General features: G+C 37.8%; 1 protein-coding gene across 2 annotated transcripts in view; it reads right to left on the bottom strand.

Annotated features, from left to right (window-relative positions):
• Nucleotides 1–2363: 2363 nt before the first annotated feature.
• Nucleotides 2364–12905, bottom strand: part of E2F3 (E2F transcription factor 3) — a 31865-nt gene continuing 21323 nt past the window's right edge. The window contains exons 3-7 of one of the 2 annotated variants that reach the window (XM_008630908.2): nt 10900–11119; nt 10190–10348; nt 7780–7894; nt 5357–5495; nt 2364–4672 (exon numbers count right to left, since the gene is read on the bottom strand). In XM_008630908.2, coding sequence (XP_008629130.1) covers nt 4407–4672; nt 5357–5495; nt 7780–7894; nt 10190–10348; nt 10900–11119 — 899 coding nt within the window. In that variant the 3' untranslated portion in view covers nt 2364–4406. The remainder of the gene's footprint in view (nt 4673–5356; nt 5496–7779; nt 7895–10189; nt 10349–10899; nt 11120–12905) is intronic. The other variant, XM_017730698.1, reaches the window with a different exon arrangement.

Here is a 12905-nt window from a genome sequence, read left to right as displayed (position 1 = left end):
CTGGGAAAACTGCTTTTTATGTGACAGTGGCTAGGAGTACAACTTCCAGTACTGGCCTTCTCTGGGCTGGCAGCAGACATGCTCCATTTCCTTGAGTGTCCAAAGAAGAGCTTTAGATTACTTCCTTTCCAAGTTGCCTGCAGACCTTACTTCCTACTCTTCAGGTCTGGTAGACTCAAAGACATCAGCCTCAGACTAGGTTACCAACTGAAGTCATAGGTTTTGCAGGAGTAGGTAGTTGGAAAAATAAAAAAACTACCAGGAAAATAAAATCCAAATCTCAAATTCAGCTCCTGGTTAGTAGAAGACACATCCTTAGTTGGTTTAGAGCATCTCAACTAACATCCTTAGGGAAGGAAAACAGCCAGGGAGGTGAGGGCTCAATTTTTGTATGGCAACCTTATTCTCTGCTAACTAACATCAGTTCTGGGTGGAAATAGCTGGGAAGGTATTCAGAAAAAAATGGAGAGTCCTAAAAGAGATACAAGAAATTAGATTTTTTTTTTCCTCTATTCTTGAAATTTAGGAGAATCTGGCTGATCATTTGTGAGCAACATTCAGCACCACTCAGAACTGGTAACATTCCATTTTGTCCTGTTATATGTGACACTTTCTTCCTGTCAAGTTTTAGAAAGAAAATAGTGGATAAAGAAACTCCCAGACTTAATAAAGGCCAAGCATTCTTCTGACCATTGCTTAGCTGTACAGTAATATCCAGGCAGATCTTGCTTCAGCAAGAAAAGCAGAATGGGGAGATGAATTCTACTTGTTTATGCTTTGGTTAATACCACTGCACTGACTTTGCTCTACAGGCTCGTGGTTCACTTAATGTTGAGAATTGTTGGCTCCAGGAACGCTAATGGCTTCATGCATTAACTGTGTTTCATGTAGGGGGAAAAGACATATACTAACTTTGGTGCTTTTAAACATGTAGCTATGTTTCATTCTACAGAAAGTACCTTACATATCTTTCATACTTTCTACAACAAAAATGTTCATGTCTGCATCAAGACCAAGGTGCACTTTATTCTTTCAGGTGTAAGTCAAAAGGAATATAAAGTGACTGTTTCTTGTCATTTGTAGGTGGATGAGTTCTTACTGTAGGTTCGAGAGCATGAACCTCCCCTTTTACTTTCAAACTCCTTTCCTGTGTGTAAAGGAATAAATAGCTGCCTATCATTCAGGCCATTTTGACAGATTTTTCCAAAACCTCTTCCATCTGCTGGCAGCCAAGGAATGCAGCATATGCAGCCCCCAATAAAATCTCCCTGAAACTAATACTTGTACACTGAGTAATGTTGAGGTACACCATGCTATCCCAGAGGAGCCGGAATAAGTATTTTAACTGGCTGGGTTTTTTTATCCTGCACCTCAGCACATGGCAAGTTTGCAAAGCAGATACAGAAAGCAGAAGGAAGGAGAGGGGAAAATGACATGAAAACTGGTAATCCATAGCAGATTCTAGGGGCAAATAAAAAAGTGCTTACGGCAACTGTAGAATAGAGAAACAGAGAACAGGCCAGGGAGGTACAGCAGATATTTATTGCCATCTCTGCTTCAAAGGGAGATCAGAGAACACAGCCATCTAGCCCTCCCTTATTATTTATTAAGAATATAGAGAGGACCTTTGTAATCTTCCTTTCAGTACTGCAGTGTGGACATGTTTGAATATGTACAGGTGCACAGAGGAAGTAATAGCCTTCTCCTAGTGTGCAGGAAGTTGACAAGATACAAATGACTTGCTCAGAGGTACAACATTACAGCATTTAAGCACTCAACCATATTACAGTGATTTTATTATCCTGGGGTTTTTTTGTTGTTGTGTTGTTTTTTTTTTTTTTTTGGCAATTGATGGATGGCATGTATCTAGAAAGGTGCTGAAGCAATACCAGAAAAGATGTACAAGTTTGTAAATACAGGTCTGGCACAAGGGACTCAAGAAAACACAACTTCTTTTCAAAGCGACTATTAGGAAACTTCTGGAGAATTATCAGTAGGAAGGTTAAGCAGATCCTCAACAACTGCTTTCATGTGATTTAATCCTACAACAACACAATTTCTATGAAGTTTGCAAGAAGTCTGTTTCTAATTCATATGAGAGGAGAGGGAATAAATAAAAATAAACTTGTATTATCCCAACCTCTGGATCACCTGCTGTGTCTCTTAACACGTGTCTTTTCTTCTTGTTTCACTCTGGCTTAAAAAAACCCACTGAACTTATTGTTGGCATTGTAAAAAAATGGGATTGAAACTATCTGGTGTCAAATGAGTCTTTGCACTAATAACGAAAACAGTAACAGGTTTCAAGAAACAGTATGACAGGCACCAAGAGTAAGAAAAATTTAAATAGCTGTATACAAATCTAAAGTCTTTAAAAAATTTCATTTTTATTGATTCATTACCATACAAAATTTATTCAAATTACATCCATTTGAAGTGGTAAGATCACAGCTAGAGAACAGGTCACCCTTTAATAAATCTATTTACAAAACTCACCATAAAAGCTTTTTTTGTTGATTTTTTTCTTTTTTTTTTTTACAGTATTTTACAGAGGTTTGTTTTGTTTTTTTTTTAAACTAGCATACAATGCAAAGCTAAATTAGATTAGTATTTTGCCCACACACATTGGGACAAGTGTTTAATTTGTACAAAAAAAAGATGGTCTGCGTTAGTCTTCATTTTCTCTTCCCTCGCAAAAGTGCCCCTTTGTCTCATAAATCTTCATGCTCACACAACTTTTACTTTCCTCTTCCACAAGACAAAAACTTTAAATACTACAATTTTATTTACAGATCCACATCTAAAAAAACTCTTAAAAAATTACAAACCAGCTAGAAAATATTCTGGCAGTGTTTACAAATTAATTCTATTGTACAAAACTGCTAGATAACTAAAGTGTGAGTTGAGAACATATATCAAATTAAATACAACTGCTGAATGATCTATGCAAACATTTGTACATATAAACACACACTTAACACTGTTTAACAGTTCTTTATGTGTTGCCCTTTATACATTTGTTATATTCCAAAACCCACACAGTCATACAGTTTCCTTATTAGTACTGTGACTTCTTGCCTTTTCGTGTGTGAGCTTTCATAGCAGCAACTCAATGGTACCAGAAAACCTGCATACATAATATTCTACTACAGTACAAATAGTACTAATTTTCTGAGTATGTCAGATAAGCACAACAGTAATGCAAACAAAAAGATTATATGGGCATCATCTAATCAACATTACATTAATTTAGCCCAGAACATGGCAAAATATTTTACACTCAAGAAAAACAAAATTATTTAAGACTTCTTAGAATTCCTTTGACGTTCAAAAAATAAATATTGGTACTATACTATACTAGCAAAGATCTTCAAAAAATAAATGCAATTCAGTTGATGTGGTACTTACAGTTATGTACTTTGGAAAAAAATTAGTTCCATTTTGCTGGCGAAGAGAATTATAAAAAGCTGTAAGCAGAGGAAGCTAACCCACTGAGATAAATATGATATATTGAACAAACAAAGCTTGGCATAAGTGTTTTCCATAGAGGGAAAAACCCACAGTGCATCTCTAGTAGGCACTTAACATGAAGCCCCACTTAGTACCACAAAAATTCATGTACCAGTTCTAATGCACACTGGGGGCAGTAAAATTGAACTGTGCATCTTCGTTCTAGTTTAAAAAAAACAACCAACAAAAACTACTTTCACACACACACACACACACACACAAGCATTTTTAAAAATCTGCGATTACTACGAGAAGTGGCAGAACTTTATACTTTTCAATATCTGCAATATACACTACATTTACAGTGTATTTTTTTTTCATTAAAAGCTTTTAAGGACATAAGTATTTGACCTCATAATGAGACATATACACAGCTCAAAATGAGCATTATGACAGCAATTTAAACATTCCCACAAGTAGCTGAAGAATCCCATTCCACTCTTTTGCATTACTTCATATTTACGTTCACTGCATGTACAATCCATGTTGTGACACCCAAAAGACATGCATTCTCTGCAGAAGGCACGACCTGAAATACTATTATAAAATTGTTATTTAGGACTAAACCAGTTCATGAAGCCCTTCTCCGTAAGCCCACTTGTCACGGTAAGCAGAGACTGGGGGAGTGTGAAGACAAAACATTTACGGTCACCTGCTTGCACCTGCTGACTCGCAAGGCACTGGAGCTCAGGGTCAAGGAGAAGGCTCTGCTGTAAATGCCTTCCATTGTTTCTTATAGTATTATAGGGAGTACTCAATTAAAGTATCAGCATTGTTCAGGAGCCTAGTTTATTTAATAATGCTATTTTATGGTAAGTAGAGGACAACTCTGAATGACAGCAGGTTTTTTGATTCCATTAAAAACATAGTTTAGGTATGGACAGCACTTAAGACAATCAGCTGTATATAAATTCATCCATTAGTGAAGGAAGCTTCTCTAAATCATAAGCATCAAAGAGGTCACTGATGCCTTCCTCATCCCCAAGGCTCAGCAAATAATCTTCCTGAAGCAGAGGAGGCAGCAAATTCACAAATGGTCCTTCAAAGTTTGAGGGAATTTGGTCCTCAGTCTGCTGTAGAAGGTTGGCTGGAGAAGCCAATGGAGAGATTGTTGCCATATTTACTGAGCAGTCACCTTGTCCTGAGTTAGCAGAAGCCACTTCTGTGAGAGGAGAGAGAAGAAAAAAAAATAAAAGATGTCACATTTAGTCTCAGTAGAAATATCAGACACAGATCAAACAAAGGAACCACTGCATAAAGAGCCTTTCATAAAGCATCATTTCAACAATAAAAAAATGGCCTGCATATAATTTCTAACTTTTTTTGGTATGTTACAAAGGGCTTCTCCAGAATGAACGTGTTGCTATCTCTCTGACTTTTCTATTAAAAAGTTATCTTACAAGATTTAAACAACTACGGGGGAAATAAATCAAGCATAGTGAGATGCCCATTTTTCAGTGGAGTTCATAGTCAAAACTGAGAACTAGATAACAAATGTCATCAGTGAAGCAATGTAGCTCCACATATACTGATACACAGAGATTTCTGCCTCTTGTGTTGAGATGGATCTTTACGGCTACTGTCCTATTTGAAAACTTGAACAAAATTGTTTCTTTCTTCAATATTGCATACACTTTGTTTTCATATGATATGCAAACAGGAAACTTATTTTAAACAAATGATGTAAAGGAAAACGTATTTCCCACTACATAAACCAGAAATGCATCGTGAAAAATTGATGCCTTAGCTTTTAATTTCTTAGAAAAATAGAATAAGAGCTGGAAATCCAAAGTTCAAAATGAAAAACCTTGAAGAATGGCCATTAGTAGCAAAGAAATAATTTTACCTTTGGAAATGGTTTTGGAGATATTTCCATTGTGGTCCTGACTATAGGTTTTCATTGGACTGAGGGCATCGTTTTCCTCTGGGCACAGATAAACTTCAATAGGTCCTTGAGTACTGGATAAATGTATCAATGCACTCTGCTAACAGAACAAACATCAGAATGTCATTACACCAATGAACACAACAGAATATTGATGACACTGAATAAACTCTTACTGGAGTGTGAGTGTTTGAGTACAGTTTTACTAATCAAAAGAACCTGAGAAGAACACCAAGCCTTTTTTTCCAAGATGTGAAAGGTTTGGCTGAGGTATCTTGCAGACTAGAACATAAAAACTTTTCCCACTGTAGTGCACAACTCTCAAAATCACACTATTTTGTGTGTCATATCATAAGGAGGGAGGTATACAGGATTAAACTCCTAACATTTTCTTACAGCCACAATAGCCTGGAGCATTCTGATGGAATGGAGCTGTGGGATGCAAGTCACAGGTTTTATTATTATTCATAACAATAATATTGGATGCAATTGTGTAAACGTTTCTGCTTTAAAAATATGCCAATACATCCTTCACACTCTCCCAAAAGCCTTCAGCATTTATTCAACTGAACTCAAATATCTACATGTAAGTTCACCTATTTATCAGGCAATGTTTCCAAATAACAAAAAAAACCCGAGCCAGATGCCATTTTCTTCACCCAAACTTATTTATATAAGTCCTTTTGCCCCCTCAAGGCAATGGTTTTGATGGAGATTCTGAATAGGAACTGCTAATTTGTTGCAAGAAGTTACATTTTTCTTAACTTTCACTGATGCAATAAACCAACATGACCCAGGCGCAGAAAACCTGCAAAGCTCCTCTTTGCGTTACGATGGAAAATCATAAATTACTCTGGTTACAAATAAACCTGTTCCTGCTGTATTGCATTAATAGCTTTCTAAAAAGCATGAATACAGGCATTGGGTACCTCTTTGCAGACTTGTTTAAAATACTTCCTTTTGTGCCCTTTGACAAAATGTTCCTCATATTATTTGGGTTCTGACAGTTATGTAACATAATAGATAGCGTTTACAAATACAGAGAACAGCAACTGAATGAGGGTTTCCCAGGGCAGAAAAAACAGTTAAGAGTACTTAGGGCAATGCTATAGATAATTAGGAAAAAAAGGAGATGGGAAGAGCAGGAGTTGAAGAAGGAAGGTACTATTGAGCAACTGAGGTATGCAATAAAAGAACACTGAAATGTAACTGCATGTGACAGAAAGAAATAGGACCTTACTGCCTGAAGGTGAAAATTAAATAAGTTGGGTATAGAAGATAAGTGAGGTCTAAGCACTAATTTTAATGATTGTGTACATCTCTCCCTGCCTGCCTGATTTCACTGACTTAAAAATCAAAGCATAATGCCCAGGGGAAAGAGACAGGAAAGCAAACAACAATAACAGTATGTATTTATGAATACTGATAAAAGACATCCTTTCCTCATTGCAGCAAAATGATTTATTCTTCCTGGCAAAACCTGCAACAAGGTTCAAGGGGGAAAGTAAGGACAAAGGCAGGGAAAAGAAAAAAAGAAGGATGGAAACCATAATGGGCCTAAGGAAGTGCAGGATAATCTTAGGGAAAAAAAGTGACAAGGAATCTAGTGCCTATTCCTGCCTACAGGGCAGCAGGTATTACTGAGCTCACTGGCCAGTGCAGGGATGAAGGATTAAGGCACAGGTATGAACAAAACATAGCAGTGTTTGTGGGGTTAGCCCCATCTCTAGCTGCTCCTTGAGTGAAGAAATTAGGTACATTTTTTGAATCTCTAAACCAGCGGTTCCTGTCAATTATTCCCATTTGCCCAACATAGTTGGGTGTGTCTTCCTAAGTGAGAATTAAAGTAAGTGCCAATGAAGCAAAGATGATGATGAAAGAAGAAAGGGTGAGAATGTGTTCTAGGAGTAAAACACAAATTTCTACAATAACTGTAATATTTCAGAAAAAAAATTCCTACATGAAAACACGTTTAAATAAATTAGGATATCAGTTATAGGAGCTGTTAAAATGCTTAAGGCATTGAGTTACCCATTAACTTTTTAACCAAAATAACAAAGCTGAATTTGAGAAAGGTTTTACGTTGTTACAAACCAAGGAAATTTCAATTTTCAATAAAGAGCTGTTCTTTATATAAAGTATGGCAAAAGAAAATATCTGTAAATAGTGTGTATTACTCTGAAGAAATCTGAAAGTGAGCGAAAAGGAACAAATAACGATTGTTCTGTGTAACCTGATTTTTAAAGTTTCCCCTCTTTAAAAGAAACATCCCTAAAATTTTTAAGAATATAGGACTGTGTGCCTGGGCTCAGTAAGACCCAGGAGACACTGCATCTGTAAAAAAATGATAGATAACCTAGCAGAAAATGCCAGGTTCTCCTTACCTCCACTGGGTCAGGCACTTCAAGTCTTGTTTCTGGAGGAGCTTTCACAACTATAACAGTTTGGTCTTTAAGGCCACTAATTTTTCGAATATCTTGATACGTCACATAAGCTAATGTAATCACTGTTAAGGAATTTTCCATCCCAGGTTACAATACATTCAGACTATTAGAAGAGGCAGAAATCTTTCAATTATTTTTCCATTTTCTCACACCTACATAGCTCTTAGCCCAAGGTTTTCTGTTCTCTACACTGTGATTGCCATGAAGCCCTGTGAGAACTTCTCTTTGATGTAACAGCTAGGGCCACTGCTAAGTGAAAAAAGGGGTTCTCTGTGCTGAGTGCTTCTCTCCTCCTCTATATGCAGGAAACTACATAAGCTAAGGCTCAACAACCTGAAATTACAGACTCCATGAAGCAAAAATTTTTATGCACTTGCTATCAAAATGCAGAGAGCTGAAAGTCACTGAAAAAGTGTATAGGAATTTATAGATGCATGCTATAGAAGCGCATACACAGTATCACTGAATCATAGAATGGTTTGAGCTGGAAAGGACCTTAAAGATCGTTTAGTTCCAACCCCTATGCCATGGGTAAGGACACCTTTCACTAGACCATGTTGCCCAGGCCCCCCTCCAACCTGGCCTGGCGCAATTCCAGTGATAGGGCATCCACAGCTTCTCTGGACAACCTGTTCCAGTGCCTCACCACCCTCACCGTAAAGAATTTCTGTCTAATATTTCATCTAAACCCACCTTCTTTCAGTTTAAAGCCATTCCCCCTTGTCCTGTCACTACATGCCCTTGAAAAACTCCACCTCCAGCTCCCCCACAGGCCCCCTTGAGGTACTGTAAAGGTGCTACAGGGTCTCCCTGGAGTCTTCTCCAGGCTGACAAAAACCGTAATTCAGTTTAAATTTGAAGGGCTTTGCAAACATAAATATGTAATACCTACAACATATATAAAATATATATAAATATATAAACATTTATGCAACACTTGTATATTTATATATTAATTTATATTATATAAAGTTATTTTAAAAGCCTGTTTAAGCAGAATGTCAAATTCTGCATAAGCACAGAATAAATATGAATATTTTGCTGTTCAACATGTATTTGTCAAAATGACAGTGTTTTGGGGGTTACTACATGGTGAAGCCTCACGTACTGATCCACGCAACTGAGGTGTCAAAGTGCTTTTGGCTGTGAAAAGAACCGTGAAATGGCCATGATCACATGCATGTGGTTCCAGATCTTTAGTTTTGTATACTGTGAGGTACCTGGCATAATGTTTATGCCAGAGAAATAAAAAGCCTGACTTACTATATGTTTTGGTGGTGTGAATGTGTGCTGTTACTGAGCAGTACAGCAAGACAGACTACCCAAGCTCCAATATATCTTGCATCTATCTTGGAGCAAACAGTTGAAGACGCAAAGTGACAGGTCATCGTTCACCCAAATGGCTTTTATCAAGGCTTTTACCACTCGTTAAGTAATGTTTGCAAATGCAGATTGATCCTCGAAGGATTCAGTACTGCAAAAATCGAGAATTGTCATGTTCAGTTTTGTCTTGCTTATGTCGCTTCATGGATCGTGCTCTTAGCTGAAGGCAGTGCTGATCCTGCTGCCCATGCCACTTGGTGATCTTTGGTTACATCAAAATGTCTATGAAATCCAGTCAAAAGACAACATTCACATAGTTCAAGTACTTTTTACTGGTACTCCCACTTATTTCCTATCCTTCAGAACAGAGTAAGTCCACTTTATTAGATATTATTTAAACACTACTTATTATATACAGTAATAAGTTTTCACATCAGCATTTAATAAAATGCTTTCTTGTGTTGCTAATAGGTGGAAAATGTAAGGAAAGTGACTACTGGTTAATTACAAAGGGCATTAACAGCCAAAATAAGTCATATGAACCTTATGCAATTTAGTATTGCTATTACATTAAATAATTCAGACTAAGGTATTTTGAGAGCTCATAAAACCTGTATCTATGATATTCTATTATAGATTCTCTAACCAGAGGAATCTGAAATGTAGTTGCAAGTTTCAGACTAAACCGAATCCCAACTTTGTTTTCTTCTCTGTGCCTCTATTTATAAACATATCAGTTTAAAGTAAAATAAATAAATAAATTTTAAAATAATGACTACACAACTCTGTTACCTTGTCAGACTTTCTCTTCATGCCTTTATAATTTCTGAACCCATAAAACTGGGGTTTGCCCTAGGCTCAAAATGCTCGAAAAAAATGCAGGGCTATTGGATATTGTCACTCATTAATCAGTAAGGTTCTTGGTTCTACTGTATGTGAGCACAAATTCACTTAGAGAGAATTCTCCTAGTATTACAGGGCACAGCAAGGAGGCTGAGCACCTTTGAGGTTTTGGGAAAAAGGATATCTCTGATTCTCTGAGTCCTCTGTTAGCAGCTTGAGGTCCAGGGTGCAGCTTTGGATTAGCTCATCCAGTTTCTTCTCTTCCTGAGTCAGTTCGGTCACCTCCTTCGTGAGGCCTTGGCGCTGCGCCAGCATCCCACCATCCTCTGACAGACTGCAGCCCCTACAGACACAGAGAAGGAAGACATCCCTTCAGCTTCTGTAAAGTTTGACCCTATGCCATGGTAAAGGGGAGAGGCAGGATTTCACACTGCAGATCAAGTTCTTAGTCCTTTCTCCCTAAACCCACCCCCAGCGAGTCAACATAAACTATGCTTTCCAGAAAAAGCATCTTTTTAGCACAACAACACATTTTGGAACTGCCACCAAGATGGAAGAGTTGAGTATTTCTACTTACTTCCAAAATCTTGTTTATAACCACTTAAAAAAACCCAAGGAAAGCAGTAGGTAGAGACACGTACCTAAAACTTACTCTACATGCAGAAGTAAATTAATTAATCCAGTTTTCAAACAAGCTGCTGGTCTCTAATGTCCCTGACAGATGCTTTTTATAAACTTTTCCTAACAGAAAAATAAAACTTTATCTTGTTGGAAGGCATTTTGGATGATTGCTTGGAGCAAAGTGTTAGAATGGAAGGTGGGAGAAGAAAAACACTGCTGCCCTGTGATAGAGAAATCAGCCAGCAGGGATGGAAAAGGATAATGAATACTTACATCCACTGAATGTTGTTTTTGGATTTTTTCTTAATGAGATGGATGCCTTCCAGTACATTGGTGATATCGTAAATCCTCCTTTTTTGCACCTTGAGGACCTCTGCTGCTCTGTTCAAATCTAGGACCCCATCAGGAGATTGGCTCAGCAACTGAATGAACTTCTTTGTAAGAAGGCCAAGGGATGTATCATACCGAGTCTTTTCTGAAGGAGATTTTGGAGCTTGGAAGCAAAAGGAAAAAGAAAGTTAAATCAGTTTCTTCTCATTTTGGTTCTGAAAGAAGCAACCATAAATGAAATTATACAATTACTTCTTTCATTTTTACTAAAGAAATCTCTCATACCTCTGCATTAAGACACAACTTACCACTACGTATTTGTATTCCAAGATGTACTTTTCCAAAAGTCACAGGTACATGAGCAAATATATACCTTTTTTAAAATGCAAATATTTCCGGTAGTCTGACAGATACATATAGCAATATTCTGCTGAGGCTTTTACCATGTGAATTCATGATAGTATTTTTAGTATCTATTTATCCTGGCAGCAAACCCCAAAAAATCCCCTGTGAGTCTCCTTCATCAGGCTGATAGCCAGCTTTCATCAGGGTTTGATTTTCCCCTCATGTGAGATAAGTGTTTCATATGCAATTAAGCAGGACTTAGGTGTACTTCAGTGGGTGAACAAAATGACAGATTCCATCAGTGTCAGACTCCACAGCCTGAGAAAACTCAAGTGAATTAGAGGAGATTAATGTAAAATACAATTTATAATTATCACTGCTCCATAACCAAACAATGCTTACACTGGGAGAGAGTATCCATATCTTCTAAATTAGAAGTCAGCAAATAGCTTGGACCAATTCATGGTTTCCATGCACAAATGCAGCATCTATACACTTAACAGATGGGCTTTTAAGAGTTTAAATACTTGGATCAGAATGATTTCTAATTCTAAGTGTTCAAGGCCTTTCTGTCAAGGGAAATGAGCCAGCCATTATTACAAGTCTGCTGGGCTGGAACATCTCAAACCCTTCATATGCTTCCAGTATTATGCAGGATGGAACTTAGGCTGATCTGGTGGTCTTTTCCATGTTTTCAAGGGTCAGGTCACACATTAAACTGCAGAAGTCAGTCAAAACTGAAAATCCTACCTGAGAGGGAACCTTTAGTCTACTCTGAAATATTTTGAAGAAAACGATGGCTTTTCAATGAAAACCAAGACGTTGCATCTTTGCAAAGAGAACCAGCTAGCTGTGCTTCTTTGGGTAGATTCAGGGCTTGTCTGCTCTGGGAAATGGAAGAATATTCATAGAAAGGCTTGGGTTGGAAGGGAACTTAGAGATCATCTAGTTCCACTCTCCCTGCCATGGGTAGGGACACCTCCCACTAAACCAGATTGCTCAGAGCCCCATGCAACCTGGCCTTGAAACACTTCCAGGGATGAGGCATCCACAGTTTCTCTGGGCAACCTGTTCCAATGCCTCACCACCCCATGAGGAAAGAATTTCTTCCCAACATTTCATCTAAATCTCATTCATATCACTTACATGACCTTGTGGATTTAGAGCAGGATGGTTGGTTTGTTTGGGGTTTAGAAAAGAGTAAGGGAATCAGAGTGATAAGGGCAAGAAGTGACTGGACTCCCACCTACAATGGCACATGCTCCTCATCATGCACCAAGTTCTTTGTATGGGCTTATCAATGCTGCAGCAGCATCCTGTGCATCAAACAGTACTGAATTGCTACAAGAATCCACTTCAACTTAAAATAGGTTTCATTTAGCTTAATGAAGTTTAGTTTAATTAAATCAACTGTGGTTGTTCAACTCCTATGCTTTGAGTTTGTATCTTCAATTAATTTCTTTTTTCCTATCTGCCTCAATAGAAACCAGCAGACTGATAAGGAGGGACCCCTTGGCATCTCTTGCTCTGACATCATTACCACTGCTGCCCCAGTCCTCTTCTTGCCCCATCTGGCTCCCTCTGCCAGCTTAATTCTCCTGCTG

Source organism: Corvus brachyrhynchos, unplaced genomic scaffold, assembly GCF_000691975.1.
Source record: "Corvus brachyrhynchos isolate BGI_N302 unplaced genomic scaffold, ASM69197v1 scaffold43, whole genome shotgun sequence".
NCBI lineage: Eukaryota > Metazoa > Chordata > Aves > Passeriformes > Corvidae > Corvus > Corvus brachyrhynchos.
This window is presented reverse-complemented; position numbering and strand designations above follow the sequence as displayed.